At 50.3% G+C, this 19,895-nt stretch overlaps 1 protein-coding gene across 3 annotated transcripts in view; it reads right to left on the bottom strand.

Annotated features, from left to right (window-relative positions):
- The window catches only part of dpf1 (double PHD fingers 1), a 225,862-nt gene that overhangs the window by 12,454 nt on the left and 193,513 nt on the right, over positions 1-19,895 (bottom strand). For all 3 annotated transcript variants that reach the window (XM_059961325.1, XM_059961323.1, XM_059961324.1), the window contains one exon: positions 360-441. In XM_059961325.1, the coding sequence (XP_059817308.1) occupies positions 360-441 (82 nt within the window). The remainder of the gene's footprint in view (positions 1-359; positions 442-19,895) is intronic.

Here is a 19,895-nt window from a genome sequence, read left to right as displayed (position 1 = left end):
GAGGGTGTGCATTGAGGGTGAGAGGGGTTAGGTTCAATACCCTCCCAGCTTCTTACTTCATTCCCCCACCCAACCACCTTCCTCTTCATCAATCATCTGCCTCACCTACAGCTCCTCTTGCCCCCACACCCCCTCCAACCTTCTTATTCTGCCTTCTGCCCCCTCCTTTCCAGTTGTGTTTATTCTTCTCCATAGACACTGCCTGACCTGCAGAGTTCATCCATTTTGTTTGGATTTCCAGCATCTGCAGAATCTCGACTGTTTATCTTTCCCTGGTCCTGAGGGACCTGTTGTGTTTATGGCTCTCTCCCTGCTGAAGCTATCTGACCTGCCCGCAGGAAGCAGAAGCAGGGCCTTACCTTCTGGAGGTTCCGACATTGGAGGGCTCAGGCAGTACATGTGGTAGCCTCGATCACAGTCATCACAGAACAGTAACTGATCCTGTCAAGAGGCAAATGGTAAAAACAATTTACACCAGGCCCTTGTGTGACCCAGAGACATTTCCCTCACCATGGGCAACAGTGAGCATGGCATACAAACTGCGTCTTGGCTCCTCACACTGATCTCTCCAACAGCATTAGGATTCTGAGGAGAATCTGCTTGTCACCAAAGACACTTGTGAATCTCTACAGACGTACTATGGGCATCAATCTGACAGAGAGCATCACTGGATGGTGTGGGGGGGGGGAGGGGACTCTGCACAGGATCAGAATAAGCTGCAAGAAGTTCTAAGCACAGTCAGCACTAGCCTCCCCAAAATCCAGGACATCTTCAAGGAGTGATGCCTCAAAAGGTGGCAACCTTCATGAAAAACCCCCATCACCCAGGACATGCCCTCTTTTCATTGCTACCATCAGGGAAGAGGTACAGGAGCCTGAAGACACACACTCAATGATTCAGAAAAAGCTTCTTCCCCTCTGCCATCAGATTTCTGAATGGACATTGAACTCAACAACACTACCTCACTATTTTTCTATTTCTGTTTTTACATTATTTATTTAATTTAATTCCTGGGGTCAGTCTGTGAAGATGGAGATGTCAGAGGTCAGTCTGTGTGTGGGTGCAGATGTCAGGGTCAGTCTGTGTGGACGGAGATGTCAGAGGTCAGTCTGTGTGTGGGTGGAGAGGTCAGAGGTCAGTCTGTGTGGACGGAGATGTCAGAGGTCAGTCTGTGTGGATGGAGAGGTCAGTCTGTGTGTGGGTGGAGATGTCAGAGGTCGGTCTGTGTGTGGGTGGAGATGTCAGAGGTCAGTCTGTGTGGACGGAGATGTCAGAGGTCAGTCTGCGTGGATGGAGAGGTCAGTCTGTGTGTGGGTGGAGAGGTCAGAGGTCAGTCTGCATGGAAGAGATATCGGAAGTCAGTCTGTGTGTGGTTGCAGAGGTCAGAGCTCAGTCCGTGTGGATGGAGAGGTCAGAGGTCAGTCTGAGTGGACGGAGATGTAAGGTCAAGCTGTTGTGACAGGTACATTAACGTTTGAAAGACACTTGGAAAGGTACAAGGATAAGAAAGGCTCAGAGCAAGTATTCCCAACCTTTTTTAAGCCATGCACCCACACCATTAACCAATGGGTCCATCCACCCCTACCTTTAACCAACAGGTCCATGAACCCCAACCTTTAACCAACGGGTCCATCTACCACTACCTTTAACCAACGGGTCCATCCACCCCAACCTTTAACCAACGGGTCCATGAACCCCTACCTTTAACCAAAGGGTCCATGAACCCCAACCTTTAACCAACGGGTCCATCCACCCCTACCTTTAACCAACGGGTCCATCCATCCCTACCTTTAACCAACAGGTCCATGTACCCCTAGCTTTAACCAACGGGTCCATGAACCCCTACCATTAACCAATGGGTCCATCCACACCTACCTTTAACCAACAGGTCCATGAACCCCTACATTTAACCAATGGGACCATGAACCCCTACCTTTAACCAACGGGTCCATCAACCCCTACATTTAACTAATGGGTCCATGAACCCCTACCTTTAACCAACGGGTCCATGAATACCTACATTTAACCAATGGGTCCATGAACCCCTACCTTTAACCAATGGGTCCATGAACCCCTAGCTTTAACCAACGGGTCCATGAACCCCTACCATTAACCAATGGGTCCATCCACACCTACCTTTAACCAACAGGTCCATGAACCCCTACATTTAACCAATGGGACCATGAACCCCTACCTATAACCAACGGGTCCATCAACCCCTACATTTAACTAATGGGTCCATGAACCCCTACCTTTAACCAACGGGTCCATGAATACCTACATTTAACCAATGGGTCCATGAACCCCTACCTTTAACCAATGGGTCCATGAACCCCTACCTTTAACCAATGGGTCCATGAACCCCTACATTTAACCAATGGGTCCATGAACCCCTACCTTTAACCAATGGGTCCATGAATACCTACATGTAACCAATGGGTCCATGAACCCCTACCTTTAACCAACGCGTCCATGAATCCCTAGCTTTAACCAATGGGTCCATGAACCCCTACCTTTAACAAACGGGTCCATCAACCCCTACCTTTAACCAATGGGTCCATGAACCCCTACCTTTAACCAATGGGTCCACGAACCCCAACTTTTAACCAATGGGTCCATGAACCCCAACCTTTGACCAACGTGTCCATGAACCCCAACCTTTGACCAACGTGTCCATGAACCCCAACCTTTGACCAACGTGTCAATGAACCCCAACCTTTAACCAAAGGGTCCATGAACCCCAACCTTTAACCAACAGGTCCGTCCACCCCAACCTTTAACCAAAGGGTCCATGAACCCTTACCTTTAACCAATGGGTCCATCCACACCTACCTTTAACCAACGGGTCCATGAACCCCTACCTTTAACCAATAGGACCATGAACCCCTACCTTTAACCAACGGGTCCATCAACCCCTACCTTTAACCAATGGGACCATGAACCGCTACCTTTAACCAATGGGTCCATGAACACCTACGTTTAACCAATGGGTCCATGAACCCCTACCTTTAACCAACGGGTCCATGAACCCCAACCTTTAACCGATGGGTCCATGAACACCTACGTTTAACCAATGGGTCCATGAACCCCAACCTTTAACCAATGGGTCCATGAACCCCTACCTTTAACCAATGGGTCCATGAACCCCTACCTTTAACCAACGGGTCCATGAACCCCAACCTTTAACCAAGGGGTCCATGAACCCCTACGTTTAACCAACTGGTCCATCCATCCCTACCTTTAACCAACAGGTCCATGAACCCCCAGCTTTAACCAATGGGTCCATGAACCACTACCTTTAACCAACGCGTCCATGAACCCCTACCGTTAACCAATGGGTCCATGAACCCCTACCTTTAACCAATGGGTCCACGAACCCCAACTTTTAACCAATGGGTCCATGAACCCCTACCTTTAACCAATGGGTCCATCCCTCCTACATTTAACCAACGGGACCATGAAACCCAACCTTTAACCAACAGGTCTATCCACCCCTACCTTTAACCAAAGGGTCCATGAACCCCAACCTTTAACCAACGGGTCCATCCACCGCAACCTTTAACCAACGGGTCCATCCACGCCAACCTTTAACAAACGGGTCCATGAACCCCTACCCTTAACCAACGGGTCCATGAGCCCTTACCTTTAACCAACGGGTCCATGAACACCACCCTTTAACCAATGGGTCCATGAACCACTAACATTAACCAACGGGACCATGATCCCCTACCTTTAACCAACGTGTCTATCCACCCCAACCTTTAACCAACAGGTCCATGAACCCCTACCTTTAACCAATGGGTCCATGAACCCCTACCTTTAACCAATGGGTCCATGAACCCCAACCTTTAACCAACGGGTCCATGAACCCCTACCTTTAACCAACGGGTCCATGAACCCCTACCTTTAACCAACGGGTCCATCCATCCCTACCTTTAACCAACAGGTCCATGAACCCCTACCTTTAACCAACGGGTCCATCCATCCCTACCTTTAACCAAGAGGTCCATGTACCCCTAGCTTTAAACAACGGGTCCATGAACCCCTACCTTTAACCAACGGGTCCATCCATCCCTACCTTTAACCAACAGGTCCATGTACCCCAACCTTTAACCAACGGGTCCATCTACCACTACCTTTAACCAACGGGTCCATCCACCCCAACCTTTAACCAACGGGTCCATGAACCCCTACCTTTAACCAAAGGGTCCATGAACCCCAACCTTTAACCAACGGGTCCATCCATCCCTACCTTTAACCAACAGGTCCATGTACCCCTAGCTTTAACCAACGGGTCCATGAACCCCTACCATTAACCAATGGGTCCATCCACACCTACCTTTAACCAACAGGTCCATGAACCCCTACATTTAACCAATGGGACCATGAACCCCTACCTTTAACCAACGGGTCCATCAACCCCTACATTTAACTAATGGGTCCATGAACCCCTACCTTTAACCAACGGGTCCATGAATACCTACATTTAACCAATGGGTCCATGAACCCCTACCTTTAACCAATGGGTCCATGAACCCCTAGCTTTAACCAACGGGTCCATGAACCCCTACCATTAACCAATGGGTCCATCCACACCTACCTTTAACCAACAGGTCCATGAACCCCTACATTTAACCAATGGGACCATGAACCCCTACCTTTAACCAACGGGTCCATCAACCCCTACATTTAACTAATGGGTCCATGAACCCCTACCTTTAACCAACGGGTCCATGAATACCTACATTTAACCAATGGGTCCATGAACCCCTACCTTTAACCAATGGGTCCATGAACCCCTACCTTTAACCAATGGGTCCATGAACCCCTACATTTAACCAATGGGTCCATGAACCCCTACCTTTAAACAATGGGTCCATGAATACCTACATGTAACCAATGGGACCATGAACCCCTACCTTTAACCAACGGGTCCATGAATCCCTAGCTTTAACCAATGGGTCCATGAACCCCTACCTTTAACAAACGGGTCCATCAACCCCTACCTTTAACCAATGGGTCCATGAACCCCTACCTTTAACCAATGGGTCCACGAACCCCAACTTTTAACCAATGGGTCCATGAACCCCAACCTTTGACCAACGTGTCCATGAACCCCAACCTTTGACCAACGTGTCCATGAACCCCAACCTTTGACCAACGTGTCAATGAACCCCAACCTTTAACCAAAGGGTCCATGAACCCCAACCTTTAACCAACAGGTCCGTCCACCCCAACCTTTAACCAAAGGGTCCATGAACCCTTACCTTTAACCAATGGGTCCATCCACACCTACCTTTAACCAACGGGTCCATGAACCCCTACCTTTAACCAATGGGACCATGAACCCCTACCTTTAACCAACGGGTCCATCAAACCCTACCTTTAACCAATGGGACCATGAACCGCTACCTTTAACCAATGGGTCCATGAACACCTACGTTTAACCAATGGGTCCATGAACCCCTACCTTTAACCAACGGGTCCATGAACCCCAACCTTTAACCGATGGGTCCATGAACACCTACGTTTAACCAATGGGTCCATGAACCCCAACCTTTAACCAATGGGTCCATGAACCCCTACCTTTAACCAATGGGTCCATGAACCCCTACCTTTAACCAACGGGTCCATGAACCCCAACCTTTAACCAAGGGGTCCATGAACCCCTACGTTTAACCAACTGGTCCATCCATCCCTACCTTTAACCAACAGGTCCATGAACCCCCAGCTTTAACCAATGGGTCCATGAACCACTACCTTTAACCAACGCGTCCATGAACCCCTACCGTTAACCAATGGGTCCATGAACCCCTACCTTTAACCAATGGGTCCACGAACCCCAACTTTTAACCAATGGGTCCATGAACCCCTACCTTTAACCAATGGGTCCATCCCTCCTACATTTAACCAACGGGACCATGAAACCCAACCTTTAACCAACAGGTCTATCCACCCCTACCTTTAACCAAAGGGTCCATGAACCCCAACCTTTAACCAACGGGTCCATCCACCGCAACCTTTAACCAACGGGTCCATCCACGCCAACCTTTAACAAACGGGTCCATGAACCCCTACCCTTAACCAACGGGTCCATGAGCCCTTACCTTTAACCAACGGGTCCATGAACACCACCCTTTAACCAATGGGTCCATGAACCACTAACATTAACCAACGGGTCCATGAGCCCTTACCTTTAACCAACGGGTCCATGAACACCACCCTTTAACCAATGGGTCCATGAACCACTAACATTAACCAACGGGTCCATGATCCCCTACCTTTAACCAACGTGTCTATCCACCCCAACCTTTAACCAACAGGTCCATGAACCCCTACCTTTAACCAATGGGTCCATGAACCCCTACCTTTAACCAATGGGTCCATGAACCCGAACCTTTAACCAACGGGTCCATGAACCCCTACCTTTAACCAACGGGTCCATGAACCCCTACCTTTAACCAACGGGTCCATCCATCCCTACCTTTAACCAACAGGTCCATGAACCCCTACCTTTAACCAACGGGTCCATCCATCCCTACCTTTAACCAAGAGGTCCATGTACCCCTAGCTTTAAACAACGGGTCCATGAACCCCTACCTTTAACCAAAGGGTCCATCCATCCCTACCTTTAACCAACAGGTCCATGTACCCCTACCTTTAACCAACGGGTCCATCCACACCTACCTTTATACAACGGGTCCATGAACACCTACCTTTAACCAACGGGTCCATCCATCCCTACCTTTAACCAACAGGTCCATGAACCCCTACCTTTAACCAACGGGTCCATCCATCTCTACCTTTAACCAACAGGTCCATGAACCCCTACCTTTAATCAACGGGTCCATCCATCCCTACCTTTAACCAACATGTCCATCCACCAGTACCTTTGACCAACGGGTCCATCCACCACTACCTTTAATCAACGGGTCCACGAACCACTACCTTTAACCAACGGGTCCATCCATCCCTACTTTTAACCAATGGCTCCATCCATCCCTACCTTTAACCAACGGGTCCATGAACCCCTACCTTTAACCAACGGGTCCATCCACCACTACCTTTGACCAACGGGTCCATGAACCCCTACCATTAACCAACGGGTCCATGAACCCCAACCATTATCCAACGGGTCCATGTACCCCTACCTTTAACCAATGGGTCCATCCATCCCTACCTTTAATCAACGGGTCCATCCACCACTACCTTTGACCAACGGGTCCATCCACCACTACCTTTAACCAACGGGTCCATCCACCACTACCTTTGACCAACGGGTCCATGAACACCAACCTTTAACTAATGGGTCCATGTACCCCTACCTTTAACAAACGGGTCCATCCACCACTACCTTTGACCAACGGGTCCATCCACCACTACCTTTAACCAACGGGTCCATCCACCACAACCTTTGACCAACGGGTCCATGAACCCCTACCTTTAACCAATGGGTCCATGCACCCCTACCTTTAACCAACAAGTCCATCCACCACTACCTTTGACCAACGGGTCCATCCACCCCTACCTTTAACCAACGGGTCCATGAACCCCAACCTTTGACCAACGGGTCCATGAACCCCTACATTTAACCAACGGGTCCATAAACCCCTACCTTTAACCAATGGGTCCATCCATCCCTACCTTTAACCAACGGGTCCATAAACGCCTACCTTTAACCAACGGGTCCATGAACCCCTACCTTTAACCAACGGGTCCATCCACCACTACCTTTGACCAACGGGTCCATGAACCCCTACCTTTAACCAACGGGTCCATGAACCCCAACCGTCATCCAACGGGTCCATGTACCCCTACCTTTAACCAATGGGTCCATCCATCCCTACCTTTAACCAACAGGTCCATCCACCACTACCTTTGACCAACGGGTCCATGAACACCTACCTTTAACCAACGGGTCCATCCATCCCTACCTTTAACCAACAGGTCAATCCACCACTACCTTTGACCAACGGGTCCATGAACCCCTACCTTTAACCAACGGGTCCATGAACCCCAACCTTTAACCAACAGGTCCATGAACCCCTACATTTAACCAACGGGTCCATCCACCCCAACCTTTAACCAACAGGTCCATGAACCCCAACCTTTACCCAACGGGTCCATACACCCCTACCTTTAACCAACGGGTCCATCCACCACTACCTTTGACCAACGGGTCCATCCACCACTACCTTTAACCAACGGGTCCATCCACCACAACCTTTGACCAACGGGTCCATGAACCCCTACCTTTAACCAAGGGGTCCATCCACCACTACCTTTGACCAACGGGTCCATCCACCCCTACCTTTAACCAACGGGTCCATGAACCCCAACCTTTGACCAACGGGTCCATGAACCCCTACCTTTAACCAACGGGTCCATCCACCCCTACCTTTAACCAACGGGTCCATGAACCCCAACCTTTATCCAACGGGTCCATAAACCCCTACCTTTAACCAATGGGTCCATCCATCCCTACCTTTAACCAACGGGTGCATAAACCCCTACCTTTAACCAACGGGTCCATCCACCACTAGCTTTGACCAACGGGTCCATGAACCCCTACCTTTAACCAACGGGTCCATGAACCCCTACCTTTAACCAGCGGGTCCATCCACCCCAACCTTTAACCAACAGGTCCATCCACCAGTAACTTTGACCAACGGGTCCATCCACCACTACCTTTAACCAACGGGTCCATCCATCCCTACCTTTAACCAACGGGTCCACGCACCACTACCTTTAACCAACGGGTCCATCCATCCCTACCTTTAACCAACGGGTCCATGAACCCCTACCTTTAACCAACGGGTCCATGAACCCCAACCTTTATCCAACGGTCCATGTACCCCTACCTTTAACCAACAGGTCCATCCACCACTACCTTTGACCAACGGGTCCATCCACCACTACCTTTAACCAACGGGTCCATCCACCACTACCTTTGACCAACGGGTCCATGAACCCCTACCTTTAACCAACGCGTCCATGAACCCCTACCTTTAACCAGCGGGTCCATCCACCACTACCTTTGACCAACGGGTCCATGAACACCTACCTTTAACCAACGGGTCCATCCATCCCTACCTTTAACCAACAGGTCCATCCACCACTACCTTTGACCAACGGGTCCATGAACCCCTACCTTTAACCAATGGGTCCACGAACCCCAACTTTTAACCAATGGGTCCATGAACCACTACCTTTAACCAATGGGTCCACCCACCCCACCCTTTGACCAACGTGTCCATGAACCCCAACCTTTAACCAATGGGTCCACCCACCCCACCCTTTGACCAATGTGTCCATGAACCCCAACCTTTGACCAATGGGTCCATCCATCCCTACCTTTAACCAACGGGTCCATGAACCACTACCTTTGACCAACGGGTTCATAAACCCCTACCTTTAACCAACGGGACCATGAACCCCTACCTTTAACCAACGGGTCCATGCACCCCTACCTTTAACCAATGGGTGCATCCCTCCTACCTTTGACCAACGGGTCCATGAACCCCAACCTTTAACCAACGGGTCCATCCACCCCTACCTTTAACCAACGGGCCCATGAACCCCTACCTTTAACCAATGGGTCCATGAACCCCTACCTTTAACCAATGACTCCACGAACCCCAACTTTTAACCAATGGGTCCATGAACCACTACCTTTAACCAATGGGTCCACCCACCCCAACCTTTGACCAACGTGTCCATGAACCCCTACCTTTAACCAACGGGTCCATGAACCCCAACCTTTAACCAACGGGTCCATCCACCACTACCTTTAACCAACGGGTCCATGAACCCTTACCTTTAACCAATGGGTCCATCCACACCTACCTTTAACCAACGGGTCCATGAACCCCTACCTTTAACCAATGGGACCATGAACCCCTACCTTTAACCAACGGGTCCATCAAACCCTACCTTTAACCAATGGGACCATGAACCGCTACCTTTAACCAATGGGTCCATGAACACCTACGTTTAACCAATGGGTCCATGAACCCCTACCTTTAACCAACGGGTCCATGAACCCCAACCTTTAACCGATGGGTCCATGAACACCTACGTTTAACCAATGGGTCCATGAACCCCAACCTTTAACCAATGGGTCCATGAACCCCTACCTTTAACCAATGGGTCCATGAACCCCTACCTTTAACCAACGGGTCCATGAACCCCAACCTTTAACCAAGGGGTCCATGAACCCCTACGTTTAACCAACTGGTCCATCCATCCCTACCTTTAACCAACAGGTCCATGAACCCCCAGCTTTAACCAATGGGTCCATGAACCACTACCTTTAACCAACGCGTCCATGAACCCCTACCGTTAACCAATGGGTCCATGAACCCCTACCTTTAACCAATGGGTCCACGAACCCCAACTTTTAACCAATGGGTCCATGAACCCCTACCTTTAACCAATGGGTCCATCCCTCCTACATTTAACCAACGGGACCATGAAACCCAACCTTTAACCAACAGGTCTATCCACCCCTACCTTTAACCAAAGGGTCCATGAACCCCAACCTTTAACCAACGGGTCCATCCACCGCAACCTTTAACCAACGGGTCCATCCACGCCAACCTTTAACAAACGGGTCCATGAACCCCTACCCTTAACCAACGGGTCCATGAGCCCTTACCTTTAACCAACGGGTCCATGAACACCACCCTTTAACCAATGGGTCCATGAACCACTAACATTAACCAACGGGTCCATGAGCCCTTACCTTTAACCAACGGGTCCATGAACACCACCCTTTAACCAATGGGTCCATGAACCACTAACATTAACCAACGGGTCCATGATCCCCTACCTTTAACCAACGTGTCTATCCACCCCAACCTTTAACCAACAGGTCCATGAACCCCTACCTTTAACCAATGGGTCCATGAACCCCTACCTTTAACCAATGGGTCCATGAACCCGAACCTTTAACCAACGGGTCCATGAACCCCTACCTTTAACCAACGGGTCCATGAACCCCTACCTTTAACCAACGGGTCCATCCATCCCTACCTTTAACCAACAGGTCCATGAACCCCTACCTTTAACCAACGGGTCCATCCATCCCTACCTTTAACCAAGAGGTCCATGTACCCCTAGCTTTAAACAACGGGTCCATGAACCCCTACCTTTAACCAAAGGGTCCATCCATCCCTACCTTTAACCAACAGGTCCATGTACCCCTACCTTTAACCAACGGGTCCATCCACACCTACCTTTATACAACGGGTCCATGAACACCTACCTTTAACCAACGGGTCCATCCATCCCTACCTTTAACCAACAGGTCCATGAACCCCTACCTTTAACCAACGGGTCCATCCATCTCTACCTTTAACCAACAGGTCCATGAACCCCTACCTTTAATCAACGGGTCCATCCATCCCTACCTTTAACCAACATGTCCATCCACCAGTACCTTTGACCAACGGGTCCATCCACCACTACCTTTAATCAACGGGTCCACGAACCACTACCTTTAACCAACGGGTCCATCCATCCCTACTTTTAACCAATGGCTCCATCCATCCCTACCTTTAACCAACGGGTCCATGAACCCCTACCTTTAACCAACGGGTCCATCCACCACTACCTTTGACCAACGGGTCCATGAACCCCTACCATTAACCAACGGGTCCATGAACCCCAACCATTATCCAACGGGTCCATGTACCCCTACCTTTAACCAATGGGTCCATCCATCCCTACCTTTAATCAACGGGTCCATCCACCACTACCTTTGACCAACGGGTCCATCCACCACTACCTTTAACCAACGGGTCCATCCACCACTACCTTTGACCAACGGGTCCATGAACACCAACCTTTAACTAATGGGTCCATGTACCCCTACCTTTAACAAACGGGTCCATCCACCACTACCTTTGACCAACGGGTCCATCCACCACTACCTTTAACCAACGGGTCCATCCACCACAACCTTTGACCAACGGGTCCATGAACCCCTACCTTTAACCAATGGGTCCATGCACCCCTACCTTTAACCAACAAGTCCATCCACCACTACCTTTGACCAACGGGTCCATCCACCCCTACCTTTAACCAACGGGTCCATGAACCCCAACCTTTGACCAACGGGTCCATGAACCCCTACATTTAACCAACGGGTCCATAAACCCCTACCTTTAACCAATGGGTCCATCCATCCCTACCTTTAACCAACGGGTCCATAAACGCCTACCTTTAACCAACGGGTCCATGAACCCCTACCTTTAACCAACGGGTCCATCCACCACTACCTTTGACCAACGGGTCCATGAACCCCTACCTTTAACCAACGGGTCCATGAACCCCAACCGTCATCCAACGGGTCCATGTACCCCTACCTTTAACCAATGGGTCCTTCCATCCCTACCTTTAACCAACAGGTCCATCCACCACTACCTTTGACCAACGGGTCCATGAACACCTACCTTTAACCAACGGGTCCATCCATCCCTACCTTTAACCAACAGGTCAATCCACCACTACCTTTGACCAACGGGTCCATGAACCCCTACCTTTAACCAACGGGTCCATGAACCCCAACCTTTAACCAACAGGTCCATGAACCCCTACATTTAACCAACGGGTCCATCCACCCCAACCTTTAACCAACAGGTCCATGAACCCCAACCTTTACCCAACGGGTCCATACACCCCTACCTTTAACCAACGGGTCCATCCACCACTACCTTTGACCAACGGGTCCATCCACCACTACCTTTAACCAACGGGTCCATCCACCACAACCTTTGACCAACGGGTCCATGAACCCCTACCTTTAACCAAGGGGTCCATCCACCACTACCTTTGACCAACGGGTCCATCCACCCCTACCTTTAACCAACGGGTCCATGAACCCCAACCTTTGACCAACGGGTCCATGAACCCCTACCTTTAACCAACGGGTCCATCCACCCCTACCTTTAACCAACGGGTCCATGAACCCCAACCTTTATCCAACGGGTCCATAAACCCCTACCTTTAACCAATGGGTCCATCCATCCCTACCTTTAACCAACGGGTGCATAAACCCCTACCTTTAACCAACGGGTCCATCCACCACTAGCTTTGACCAACGGGTCATGAACCCCTACCTTTAACCAACGGGTCCATGAACCCCTACCTTTAACCAGCGGGTCCATCCACCCCAACCTTTAACCAACAGGTCCATCCACCAGTAACTTTGACCAACGGGTCCATCCACACTACCTTTAACCAACGGGTCCATCCATCCCTACCTTTAACCAACGGGTCCACGCACCACTACCTTTAACCAACGGGTCCATCCATCCCTACCTTTAACCAACGGGTCCATGAACCCCTACCTTTAACCAACGGGTCCATGAACCCCAACCTTTATCCAACGGTCCATGTACCCCTACCTTTAACCAACAGGTCCATCCACCACTACCTTTGACCAACGGGTCCATCCACCACTACCTTTAACCAACGGGTCCATCCACCACTACCTTTGACCAACGGGTCCATGAACCCTACCTTTAACCAACGCGTCCATGAACCCCTACCTTTAACCAGCGGGTCCATCCACCACTACCTTTGACCAACGGGTCCATGAACACCTACCTTTAACCAACGGGGTCCATCCATCCCTACCTTTAACCAACAGGTCCATCCACCACTACCTTTGACCAACGGGTCCATGAACCCCTACCTTTAACCAATGGGTCCACGAACCCCAACTTTTAACCAATGGGTCCATGAACCACTACCTTTAACCAATGGGTCCACCCACCCCACCCTTTGACCAACGTGTCCATGAACCCCAACCTTTAACCAATGGGTCCACCCACCCCACCCTTTGACCAATGTGTCCATGAACCCCAACCTTTGACCAATGGGTCCATCCATCCCTACCTTTAACCAACGGGTCCATGAACCACTACCTTTGACCAACGGGTTCATAAACCCCTACCTTTAACCAACGGGACCATGAAACCCCTACCTTTAACCAACGGGTCCATGCACCCCTACCTTTAACCAATGGGTGCATCCCTCCTACCTTTGACCAACGGGTCCATGAACCCCAACCTTTAACCAACGGGTCCATCCACCCCTACCTTTAACCAACGGGCCCATGAACCCCTACCTTTAACCAATGGGTCCATGAACCCCTACCTTTAACCAATGACTCCACGAACCCCAACTTTTAACCAATGGGTCCATGAACCACTACCTTTAACCAATGGGTCCACCCACCCCAACCTTTGACCAACGTGTCCATGAACCCCTACCTTTAACCAACGGGTCCATGAACCCCAACCTTTAACCAACGGGTCCATCCACCACTACCTTTAACCAACGGGTCCATCCACCACAACCTTTAACCAACGGGTCCATGAACCCCAACCTTTAACCAACAGGTCCATGAACCCCTACCTTTAACCAACGGTTCCATGAAACCCAACCTTTATCCAATGGGTCCATAAACCCCTACCTTTAACCAACGGGTCCATCCACCACTTCCTTTGACCAACGGGTCCATGAACCCCTACCTTTAACCAACGGGTCCATGAACCCCAACCTTTATCCAACGGGTCCATGTACCCCTACCTTTAACCAATGGGTCCATCCATCCCTACATTTAACCAACAGGTCAATCCACCACTACCTTTGACCAACGGTCCATGAACCCCTAACTTTAACCAACGGGTCCATGAACCCCAACCTTTAACCAACAGGTCCATGAACCCCTACCTTTAACCAACGGGTCCATCCACCCCAACCTTTAACCAACAGGTCCATGAACCCCAACCTTTAACCAACGGGTCCATGAACCCCCAACCTTTAACCAACAGGTCCATGAACCCCTACCTTTAAACAACGGGTCCATCCAACCCAACCTTTAACCAACAGGTCCATGAACCCCAACCTTTACCCAACGGGTCCATACACCCCTACCTTTAACCAACGGGTCCATGAACCCCTACCTTTAACCAATGGGTCCCTGAACCCCTACTTTTAACCAACGCGTCCATGAACCCCTACCTTTAATCAATGGGTCCATGAACCCCTATCTTTAAACAATGGGTCCACGAACCCCAACTTTTAACCAATGGGTCCATGAACCACTACCTTTAACCAATGGGTCCACCATCCCACCCTTTGACCAACGGGTCCATCCACCACTACCTTTAACAAACGGGTCCATCCACCACTACCTTTGACCAACGGGTCCATGAACCCCTACCTTTATCCAACGGGTCCATGAACCCCTACCTTTAACCAACGGGTCCATCCACCACTACCTTTGACCAATGGGTCCATGAACCCGTACCTTTAACCAACGGGTCCATGAACCCCAACTTTTAACCAATGGGTCCATGAACCACTACCTTTAACCCAATGGGTCCACCCACCCCAACCTTTGACCAACGTGTCCATGAACCCCAACCTTTGACCAATGGGTCCATCCATCCCTACCTTTAACCAACATGTCCATCCACCAGTACCTTTGACCAACGGGTCCATCCACCACTACCTTAATCAACGGGTCCACGAACCACTACCTTTAACCAACGGGTCCATCCATCCCTACTTTTAACCAACGGCTCCATCCATCCCTACCTTTAACCAACGGGTCCATGAACCCCTATCTTTAACCAACGGGTCCATCCACCACTACCTTTGACCAACGGGTCCATGAACCCCTACCATTAACCAACGGATCCATGAACCCCAACCTTTATCCAACGGGTCCATGTACCCCTACCTTTAACCAATGGGTCCATCCATCCCTACCTTTAATCAACGGGTCCATCCACCACTACCTTTGACCAACGGGTCCATCCACCACTACCTTTAACCAACGGGTCCATCCACCACTACCTTTGACCAACGGGTCCATGAACCCCAACCTTTAACTAATGGGTCCATGTACCCCTACCTTTAACAAACGGGTCCATCACCACTACCTTTGACCAACGGGTCCATCCACCACTACCTTTAACCAACGGGTCCATCCACCACAACCTTTGACCAACGGGTCCATGAACCCCTACCTTTAACCAATGGGTCCATGCACCCCTACCTTTAACCAACAAGTCCATCCACCACTACCTTTCACCAACGGGTCCATCCACCCCTACCTTTAACCAACGGGTCCATGAACCCCAACCTTTGACCAACGGGTCCATGAACCCCTACATTTAACCAACGGGTCCATAAACCCCTACCTTTAACCAATGGGTCCATCCATCCCTACCTTTAACCAACGGGTCCATAAACGCCTACCTTTAACCAACGGGTCCATGAACCCCTACCTTTAACCAACGGGTCCATCCACCACTACCTTTGACCAACGGGTCCATGAACCCCTACCTTTAACCAACGGGTCCATGAACCCCAACCTTCATCCAACGGGTCCATGTACCCCTACCTTTAACCAATGGGTCCATCCATCCCTACCTTTAACCAACAGGTCCATCCACCACTACCTTTGACCAACGGGTCCATGAACACCTACCTTTAACCAACGGGTCCATCCATCCCTACCTTTAACCAACAGGTCAATCCACCACTACCTTTGACCAACGGGTCCATGAACCCCTACCTTTAACCAACGGGTCCATGAACCCCAACCTTTAACCAACAGGTCCATGAACCCTACCTTTAACCAACGGGTCCATCCACCCCAACCTTTAACCAACAGGTCCATGAACCCCAACCTTTACCCAACGGGTCCATACACCCCTACCTTTAACCAACGGGTCCATCCACCACTACCTTTGACCAACGGGTCCATCCACCACTACCTTTAACCAACGGGTCCATCCACCACAACCTTTGACCAACGGGTCCATGAACCCCTACCTTTAACCAACGGGTCCATCCACCACTACCTTTGACCAACGGGTCCATCCACCCTACCTTTAACCAACGGGTCCATGAACCCCAACCTTTGACCAACGGGTCCATGAACACCTACCTTTAACCAACGGGTCCATCCACCCCTACCTTTAACCAACGGGTCCATGAACCCCAACCTTTATCCAACGGGTCCATAAACCCCTACCTTTAACCAATGGGTCCATCCATCCCTACCTTTAACCAACGGGTGCATAAACCCCTACCTTTAACCAACGGGTCCATCCACCACTAGCTTTGACCAACGGGTCCATGAACCCCTACCTTTAACCAACGGGTCCATGAACCCCTACCTTTAACCAGCGGGTCCATCCACCCCAACCTTTAACCAACAGGTCCATCCACCAGTAACTTTGACCAACGGGTCCATCCACCACTACCTTTAACCAACGGGTCCATCCATCCCTACCTTTAACCAACGGGTCCACGCACCACTACCTTTAACCAACGGGTCCATCCATCCCTACCTTTAACCAACGGGTCCATGAACCCCTACCTTTAACCAACGGGTCCATGAACCCCAACCTTTATCCAACGGTCCATGTACCCCTACCTTAAACCAACAGGTCCATCCACCACTACCTTTGACCAACGGGTCCATCCACCACTACCTTTAACCAACGGGTCCATCCACCACTACCTTTGACCAACGGGTCCATGAACACCTACCTTTAACCAACGGGTCCATCCATCCCTACCTTTAACCAACAGGTCCATCCACCACTACCTTTGACCAACGGGTCCATGAACACCTACCTTTAACCAACGGGTCCATGAACCCCTACCTTCAACCAACGGGTCCATACATCCCTACCTTTAACCAACAGGTCCATCCACCACTACCTTTGACCAACGGGTCCATGAACCCCTACCTTTAACCAACGGGTCCATGAACCCCTACCTTTAAGCAACAGGTCCATGAACCCCTACCTTTAACCAACGGGTCCATCCACCCCAACCTTTAACCAACAGGTCCATGAAACACAAACTTTAACCAACGGGTCCATCCACCCCTACCTTTAACCAACGGGTCCATGAACCCCTACCTTTAACCAATGGGTCCCTGAACCCCTACTTTTAACCAACGCGTCCATGAACCCCTACCTTTAATCAATGGGTCCATGAACCCCTATCTTTAAACAATGGGTCCACGAACCCCAACTTTTAACCAATGGGTCCATGAACCACTACCTTTAACCAATGGGTCCACCCACCCCACCCTTTGACCAACGTGTCTATGAATCCCAACCTTTGACCAACGTGTCTATGAACCCCAACCTTTAACCAACGGGTCCATCCACCCCTACCTTTAACCAAAGGGTCCATGAACCCCAACCTTTATCCAACGGGTCCATAAACCCCTACCTTTAACCAATGGGTCCATCCATCCCTACCTTTAACCAACGGGTGCATAAACCCCTACCTTTAACCAACGGGTCCATCCACCACTAGCTTTGACCAACGGGTCCATGAACCCCTACCTTTAACCAACGGGTCCATGAACCCCTACCTTTAACCAGCGGGTCCATCCACCCCAACCTTTAACCAACAGGTCCATCCACCAGTAACTTTGACCAACGGGTCCATCCACCACTACCTTTAACCAACGGGTCCATCCATCCCTACCTTTAACCAACGGGTCCACGCACCACTACCTTTAACCAACGGGTCCATCCATCCCTACCTTTAACCAACGGGTCCATGAACCCCTACCTTTAACCAACGGGTCCATGAACCCCAACCTTTATCCAACGGTCCATGTACCCCTACCTTTAACCAACAGGTCCATCCACCACTACCTTTAATCAACGGGTCCATCCACCACTACCTTTGACCAACGGGTCCATCCACCACTACCTTTAACCAACGGGTCCATCCACCACTACCTTTGACCAACGGGTCCATGAACCCCAACCTTTAACTAATGGGTCCATGTACCCCTACCTTTAACAAACGGGTCCATCCACCACTACCTTTGACCAACGGGTCCATCCACCACTACCTTTAACCAACGGGTCCATCCACCACAACCTTTGACCAACGGGTCCATGAACCCCTACCTTTAACCAATGGGTCCATGCACCCCTACCTTTAACCAACAAGTCCATCCACCACTACCTTTCACCAACGGGTCCATCCACCCCTACCTTTAACCAACGGGTCCATGAACCCCAACCTTTGACCAACGGGTCCATGAACCCCTACATTTAACCAACGGGTCCATAAACCCCTACCTTTAACCAATGGGTCCATCCATCCCTACCTTTAACCAACGGGTCCATAAACGCCTACCTTTAACCAACGGGTCCATGAACCCCTACCTTTAACCAACGGGTCCATCCACCACTACCTTTGACCAACGGGTCCATGAACCCTACCTTTAACCAACGGGTCCATGAACCCCAACCTTCATCCAACGGGTCCATGTACCCCTACCTTTAACCAATGGGTCCATCCATCCCTACCTTTAACCAACAGGTCCATCCACCACTACCTTTGACCAACGGGTCCATGAACACCTACCTTTAACCAACGGGTCCATCCATCCCTACCTTTAACCAACAGGTCAATCCACCACTACCTTTGACCAACGGGTCCATGAACCCCTACCTTTAACCAACGGGTCCATGAACCCCAACCTTTAACCAACAGGTCCATGAACCCCTACCTTTAACCAACGGGTCCATCCACCCCAACCTTTAACCAACAGGTCCATGAACCCCAACCTTTACCCAACGGGTCCATACACCCCTACCTTTAACCAACGGGTCCATCCACCACTACCTTTGACCAACGGGTCCATCCACCACTACCTTTAACCAACGGGTCCATCCACCACAACCTTTGACCAACGGGTCCATGAACCCCTACCTTTAACCAACGGGTCCATCCACCACTACCTTTGACCAATGGGTCCATCCACCCCTACCTTTAACCAACGGGTCCATGAACCCCTATCTTTAAACAATGGGTCCACGAACCCC

Source organism: Hypanus sabinus, unplaced genomic scaffold (genome assembly GCF_030144855.1).
Source record: "Hypanus sabinus isolate sHypSab1 unplaced genomic scaffold, sHypSab1.hap1 scaffold_431, whole genome shotgun sequence".
Classification (NCBI taxonomy): Eukaryota; Metazoa; Chordata; class Chondrichthyes; order Myliobatiformes; family Dasyatidae; genus Hypanus; species Hypanus sabinus.
Note: the sequence above shows the minus strand (reverse complement) of the source record. Positions and strands in the feature narration are given on the sequence as shown.